The sequence below is a fragment of the Sorghum bicolor genome, chromosome 1, assembly GCF_000003195.3.
Source record: "Sorghum bicolor cultivar BTx623 chromosome 1, Sorghum_bicolor_NCBIv3, whole genome shotgun sequence".
In the NCBI taxonomy this organism is placed as follows: Eukaryota; Viridiplantae; Streptophyta; class Magnoliopsida; order Poales; family Poaceae; genus Sorghum; species Sorghum bicolor.
This window is the reverse complement of record NC_012870.2, coordinates 59,875,844-59,883,534: the sequence shown is the minus strand read 5'-3', so window position 1 is coordinate 59,883,534 and position 7,691 is coordinate 59,875,844. Positions and strand designations below refer to the sequence as shown.

General features: G+C 44.8%; 1 protein-coding gene and 1 pseudogene across 1 annotated transcript; one reads left to right on the top strand and one right to left on the bottom strand.

Annotated features, from left to right (window-relative positions):
- On the top strand, nt 1,121-2,283 carry LOC8062856 (defensin-1). The gene is made up of 3 exons (XM_002467533.2): nt 1,121-1,190; nt 1,328-1,510; nt 2,204-2,283. Exons 1-3 carry the CDS (start codon nt 1,121-1,123, stop codon nt 2,281-2,283), a joined length of 333 nt encoding a protein of 110 aa, XP_002467578.2.
- Nucleotides 4,429-7,237, bottom strand: LOC8058805 (annotated as a pseudogene).

Sequence of the window (7,691 nt, the reverse complement as noted above, 5' to 3'; positions counted from 1 at the left end):
CATTTGAGCCTGTAGTCTGTTTTTAAAATAAGGACAATAGAAAATATGTTATTCTTACGGTCAGTTTGTTAGAGATTCTCTTCCTGAACTTTACTTCTTGATTCTCTAATGGAGTGATTTTGATGGGGGAGCAGGTCGAAATCATTCTAATTCTGAAGTGATTCTAGTGGCAATCAAATAGGGAGCAGCGGTAAGTAGCAAAGTTTAAAATAGTGGGCTATTGAAAATAGCGGCAACTTTTTTTCAGGAGCTATGCAGCTATAGCGGCGCTATGACAGATTGCGTTTTTATAAAAAATACATGAAAAACACGAGGAATTGATGAAAAAGACATGGTAAATATGAATTTGATGTATAAAAATATGTTTTCATAAGTCTAGGTAACATTACAAAATACCAACATGACATTACAACATGGTTCATGAAAGCTTCATTGTCCAAAATACTAAATTAGTAGTAAAGAATAAATAATAATCTAGTCTAAGATAGAGTTTTGAGAGTCAAACTGAGAATATTTATCATAGCGGCGCTATAGCGTATAATAACGGTGAAATTTGTTGTAACAAATGCAACTTAGCGGCGCTATAGCATGTAATAGCGATGAAAGTTGTGATAGCGGAAAAAATACAAATAGCTTAGCGGCAAGCCTGTCCAGCAGTAGCCTGCTATTTTTTTCTTTGGTAAGTAGTGGAGAGCAGGTTTTTTTAGCTCTAAGCTTGTAGTGTAAATAGAGAAGCGATTCTCGTTAGGTCCACACCAAAATCCAATTGTATTTTAGACGTTTGCCAGGGATCCACAGAATCCGCTATGGAAAATCTTGGTAGTAGAGCTTTGGCAAACTGAACCATAATTATCCTAGAGAAACTGAGAAAGTAATGTGTTTTCATATGTATGAAAACTGAAGAGGCCTGTCGTCCGGGTCCTATAGGCTATAGCTGTAACGATGCAGTAATAATGCTTTGATGATCTGGAGCGTTGTTATACACCACCTATATTAATCTCTTCTCTTCCCGCCGGATCTTATATCTTATATATACTGGCCTCAGGAACGGGGCTTCGACAGTTCCACGTGAATTTACGTCCATTTCCCTTCGACGCCCAAGCAAATCCTCCGGCCGGCAATGGAGCCTTCACGGGAGAAGCTGTCTGCCGCCGTCGTCCTCCTGCTGACGCTCCTCGTCATGGTCGCCGGTACGTATGTGTGCGCTGTGTGCGTTCTTGATCAACTAAACTGGTACCAATGTTGTACCAATAGTCCAATCATCGGCGAGCGATCTCGCCTCGCCGGATGTTGCTTAACGTTTGCTGCTTCGCGGCTGCTCGTGCAGAGATGCGTCCGGTTCAGGCACGCGACTGCCTGACGCGGAGCACCCGGTTACCGGGGGCTCTGTGCGTGCGTTCGGACTACTGCGCGATCGGGTGCAGGGAGGAGGGCAAGGGCTACACCGGCGGCAAGTGCCTCATCTCCCCCACCCCGCTTGACGGAATTCGCTGCTACTGCGTCAAGCCTTGTGACTCGACGCACTGACGATCGGCCGGAGATCCGAGAGCGGTGGTGCTGGCCGTGGGTTATCAATCATGGATGATATATATATATATATATATATATATATATATATATATATATATATATATATATATATATATATATATATATATATATATTTGAGCTTTTGTTGTAATAATAACCCTTTATATGTCTTGGTGTTGGATTATTACTACCGCTGTTTTTAATCTGAGGAATTGCTGCTGTTGTTTGTGCTGTCTATATCCTCAAACGCTGCTGTGTTTCACAAAATCAGAGTGCCGTGTCGTTTTGACTCTTTTGGTACATCTATTTTGCTACATATATATATAAAATAATATATCTAGATACATAGCAAAATATATGAAAAAAAGTCAAAACTTGCAATTTAGAACGGAGGGAGTACTCCTATAAGAATGACGACTCAGGGGCGACATGCCCACTGCTGCCGCAAGCCCACTGCCCCAGACCATCTCCAACATCGCCACTGTTCTTGCAAGTGGTGGTCGGCAGCGGCAACAGTGCTGAAAAAGACGGCGTTCACAGCCACTTCTACTCTACCCCTCGTTCCTTTCCACTCACTCTTACCTCTGCTTCCCTTGTAGCTCGATGTTGTGGCATATAGCCGCACCTATAGACGGCGTTCACAGCATCTCCTACATCTTTCAAGCTACGGCAGGTCCGGCCAATTCCTCGCCAGGGAATGTTGGATCCGGTGAACTGAAGCCCGATGGTCCCTCCTCTACGAGTTCGCCATAGATAGCTCGATGTTGTGGGTTTGTAGCTCGATGTTGTGGCTACATCACACCTTGGCTGACTGCATCTAAGCCCGTCATAGCAAGATCTATCCTTTGTGTCCTCGTGGTCATTGGATCTCGCTGGTGCTATGCAGTGGCGGCGTGGGCTTGCATGCTATAGGTGCGTCATGCCTGGCAATTGTGCCCTGCTATGGTGGTGACCTCGGTGTGGCTGGAGACGCCGGCCGACCAATGGACTCTATGTAAGTGGTGATGCTGGCGCATTGGTTGGCGGCCTACGATCTTGGCATCTGGGTGTAGCCACGTAGCGCCGCTGGAGTGGCCTCGGAAGCAAGCAGCGACTGCGGCATGAGCTCGGGCACCCTCATAGGCATGCCAACTATTCGTGCAGTAGCACAGTGGCATAGCTTCCCCAAGCGGTGCTAGTTGTCAGCGAACTCGCAAGGCAGCTTGTCTGACGGTGGTCAGATTTGGCTTGTCGGTGCCTCCAACATGACAGATGATTAATTTCATGGTGCACCACCTATGGTGGTCGCATTTCCTGCTGCCCTGCTCGAGCCGTCAAGGACTCAAGTAGTAGGGATTGCATCGTGCCATGGCGACCTACAGTTCATGGGTTCGGGAACCTAGACAAAAGTCATGCCAGATTTGTTGGTGTTATCGACGCAATACCCATAGGTGATGTGTTGTAGCCTCTCCGCCCATGTAGTTGTAGGATATCTTCACATGAAAACCTAGCTCCAAATCTCTAGGGCCAGTTGCAGTGGCGTCGTTGATGTCACTTCCTACTTGTAGACATCGCCATGGAAGGTTGGCTTAGGCTTAAGTACAACTCTTCAGCAAGGTCCTTTTGTTCACATCTCCTCTATGTAGGAGCACAAGCTGGTTGATCGATGAAACCTGCTGCCAGTGTCCATGCTCTGACGTCCTTTAGGTTCCTTGATTACATCTTCTCACCATATGTCGGGTTAATAGGACCATGATCTCCTCTCTTGGATCTTCTTGTTCTCCAATCATTAGTCCTCCAACCCTTGAGGCTCCCCCCCCTAGTGGCGTAGATGGAACACGAATGGATTCTAGATGAACTCCATAGAAGATGCACATCATGGTTGTTGTCTGTCATCTTGACTTAGTGCCTTACTAACGCCCATGGAATGGAGTTCGTCCTGTTGGTGGTGCAATATTCGGCAATCATCAACATATATGGGAGTTGTAGTTTGCTTGCTTGTCCTTGTGGTTGTTGGTGTCGTTGTTTTCGTTTGTTGTGGTGTGGTTGTTGCTCTCTTTCTCACCTTTCTTGCTCCGTAACTCTAGGTTTTGACCCAACATTGTAACTACCATCGTCATCTTTTGCTAGAATCTGTGGTAATGAAATTCAAGTGGAGATACTTCATCCCCCGTGACCTTTCAAAAATTACTACTCATGTTTTTTCTTTGTACTCAAGGTGCATGGTGGTTTTCCTTTGTACTCATGTTTTTTTTCCTTTTTCGTACAATATAATTGACCGACGACAAATCTTTTGTCCTCCTTTCTAAAAAGAATAAAATACTACAGAAAAAGGTGGTTGTTGTTGTTTAGATAACTGATTTTTCTATATGTTTTTTGAACAAACAAAAGAAAAAAATTAGGGATGATGGATATGTTCCAACGACCTCATGGGGAAAATGTTATCAAAACTAAGAACCACCACCGTCACTTTCCTTCAAAACAGTCAATTGACTCATGCTTTCTTCGTCCACAAATATAAAAATTTCTAGCATTTAAAATTTATCTATTAATGTAAACATTTATATCCTAATGTATCCTAATTATTTTCCTTGTTTGCAGCAAGGTAATGTTGGTGTTTAGAAAATTCACTAGTGCATTCTATTTCTGGCATATCCGCAGTTACTGATTGCATCTCTGTAATTTGAACGATTGACTGAAGATGGTCATTTTTCCTTCATCGTTAATCTGTCATAAAAAAATCTAAATTTTATTTATATCTGTTGAAGGATACCATCACAGTTTCGTCACAACTTTCAAGAACACAGGTGCAGTGATACACAACAATCTAACTGTCACGATGCTCATGATGATGATCACACATGGATCATCTTGTTTCTTCATTCAGGAGGGTACTTGTTCCTTGCCTTGACAAATTTTCTAGAAGGGCTTGGAGGGCAGGTTCGTGTTGGCCAGGAAGTGCTTGAACAGCTCAAGCGCTTGCTCCGGTTGCGTGGACGGGACCATGTGCCCGGCTCCTCTCACGGTGACAAATGTCAGGCCATCGTACACCACAGTCCAGCCGCCAACCTACAAAACACACAGGGACAAACAACCATGTACCAGGATGTAGTGAATTGTCATATGTGTGATAATAGCGTGGGATCAGTTTTACTAGTAAACTCCATTTTGTCATATCCTTTGATGCATGGAAGGTAATTGGACTTGTTCAGCAGCTCTGCGCTTCTACTACCTGCTTGTGATGGAACCAGGGCGACCAGTCCTCTTTGATGGGCAAGCCAAGCTTCTTCAGCGTATACCGGGTTGACGTGGTAGGGATTCTTCCGTCTGTGTCGCCGCTGCTCGTCAGAAAGGCAGGAACATGAGAAAACCACAGCGAATGCGGGTCATAGCTAGCTTTGGTATAGACATGTTCTTGACAAGTGTGGCACCATCGATCATGTTCTTGAGCATGCAGATGAAGGGAAATTTTACCTGAAAATCCATATCCGGAGCCCTGCCTCCACCAGCTTCTTGACTACTGGAACCACTGTCAAGTCAGAATCTTTCCATGCGGCGTTGATCGAATTGCTACAAGAAAAAAGATATACTTATTACAGCGATCTTTAATTAACACAGCTTTGTTGCCACCACAATCATCATTCTCTGAATCCAGGCAAAGACAGACAGGGCAGCAAAATCACCGGCAAAGCGAATAGGGATAAGGCACGCCAGTGACATTCGCGTGCAGCGCCTTCTGCACGTCCTTGCGGTTGAAATATTCAGTCGCGTACGTCTCCGTGCACGGGTCGTACCCCATCGGCACCTTGAGAAGATCGAGCTGAGAAATTCGCGCAGCAGAGCACCAATGGAAAAAAAACATCCATCAATACTGAAACACGCCATGGAAAAAGACTGGAACTCAGCTCGTACTGAAGTAGTTCAGGGGCGCTTACACGGCCGCTGCTGGTACGCCCGATCTGCGCCGAGATCGAATAGTTGAAATCCGGGTACCCGAGCTCGCAGCGATCGGTGTACAAGCTGTAGATGTCGATGATATCGTAGAGAGCGGTGTACTGCTCGATGTCCGCGTTGCACTCTGGGGACAGGTCGACCAGGCTGAAGTCGCAGTTCTTCTGGACGTCGCTGTAGAATTTGTCGGAGATGATGGCGTGATGCCACAACGAGTCGAAGATCCCCACCAGATCAGTGTCCCCGTCCATGTACGCGTTCCCAATCTGGGATGGAATAAAAAACAACAAGAATTCAGGCAGACGAATGATGGCGCTCGGTATCTTAAATTACGTAGGAGTACTTCTGAAGAGAAGTTCAGTGACTACTGAATACTAGTACTGTAGAGTATACTAGTGGCTAGTTCAGACTTTCAGAGCCTCAGACACTGCGTAGTGCATACCAAGATGCCTTTGAAGTTGATGTAATTTTCTTTGGAGGCCTTCTTGTTCTCCTCCAAAATGACGTTTGCAAGCTGGGGAACGTAGTGTCCTATAGCAGGAACAAATTAAAGGCAAGTGTAAACATATGTCTGCCAGCAATAGATGCTGTTCAAATTTGAATCATGAGTAACAGTTGCTGCACCTGCGTAGCTCTCTCCAGCGATGTAGAACTCCTTGGCTTTGTGCTGGGGGAACCTCTGGAACCACCTGACGAGGAAAGTGTATGAACCGTGTGCTGCAGCAAGTGCAGACAGCCATCGTTACTGTTATTGATGATGTTTCTTACAGTACTTTCTTTTGTTTTTTTGACAGTAAGCAGACATATACTTGCTCCATCCCACAAATACTGTCATTCTCACTTTTTGAGAAGTGAAACGGTTTCAGCTTTAACCAAATATATATATAAGATAATATTGATATTTATGTTATACAATTAGTATCATTAGATAAATGTCTGAATATATTTTCATAATAAATCTAATTGGAAATACAAATATTGCTAATATTTTCTGCAAATCTAGTCAAAGCTGAGAAAGCTAGTTTGGCTCACATGAACCCTATAATGATACTATTCTTTTTCTGGGGACCCAGGGAGTATATCAGTCAGATATATACCTGTGGAATTGTCTCCCGGTGGATCCTTTTCAAAGGACGTGTTTGTGTATGAAAATCCAACGCCTGCTGGAGAGTCCAGGAACAGCAGATTGGCAGCTGAAACACCACCAGACATGCAGTTTAGTTTACCTATTCTTCTACTGTCACGGCGATTAAAGGCAAAACTGTGACAAGTTACTTCTGCCGGTTTTTCACTTGCCTTGATTCCAAGCATACGGGTTGAGCTCAAGCTCAGGAACATCTTTCTTCACCAGGAATGGCCCAAGTTCCTGTGACTGTCCAAACCCAATGGAAGAACAGCCAGGCCCTGAATAATTACGAATTTTTACAGTCCTTGTTAAAAAAAAATGAAGAATCAGATGCTAGTAACAGATGCAATAATCAGTTAGTCAGTAACCTCCGTTCAGCCACAGGACCAGTGGCTTCTCCTCGGGCTTGTCCGTGGCCTCGAAGAACCAATAGAACAGTGCCTTGCCTAGGTACTCATCGGTCGTGACGTACCCGGAGTACTGCTTGGATGCAGGCGAGTAGCTCGGCTGCCCTGGCAGCGACAGGACACGGTCGAGCTCTTGCACGGCTACCGTGGCTGCATCGAGGATGCCGGCGGCGTCAGGCCGTGCTGCCATTGCCAGTGTGAGAGTGCTGAGGAGCAGCAGGCTGGATAAGGTGTAAACCTTCATTGTTCAAGGTTTACAACTTTACATGCAGTTGCAATAATGTTAGGCACCTGTTGGGTTCAGTATTTATACTAGTACATACTGATGCTTTGTGGAGGGAGCCGGGGTAGGGACAACTGGACAAGTAGATCATCCTTGGCCGGCTTGACCTTTTCTTTGATCGCCTTGTTGCTATAGATTGCATGCCTAGAGCCCTAGACTCATAACATGTTTTTTTCTTTTCTCGAACACAGACCTAACATGTCTTGATCGATCTGCAAGGTAAAAGCTTTAATTTTCTCGATCGGTGTTACAAAGGCCCTAGATCCACTCATATTTATTAGCTGTGTTAGCTAAGAGGAACCGGTTAACAGTTAACTATTAGTTTATGAATTTGTGAGAGTCAAGGTATACATCTTGACCGTTTCAGGTACATATTCTTGAGCTAAGATCAACTGAATCATTATTTGTACCAATG

What these genes read in the sequence shown, in the direction of transcription:
- LOC8062856 (XM_002467533.2), top strand. Translation starts at nt 1,121, where the DNA reads ATGGAGCCTTCACGGGAGAAGCTGTCTGCCGCCGTCGTCCTCCTGCTG. An exon ending in GCTCCTCGTCATGGTCGCCG is followed by an intron (nt 1,191 to 1,327) that starts GTACGTATGTGT and finishes CTGCTCGTGCAG; the next exon opens with AGATGCGTCCGGTTCAGGCA. An exon ending in CTGCTACTGCGTCAAGCCTT is followed by an intron (nt 1,511 to 2,203) that starts GTGACTCGACGC and finishes AAGCTACGGCAG; the next exon opens with GTCCGGCCAATTCCTCGCCA.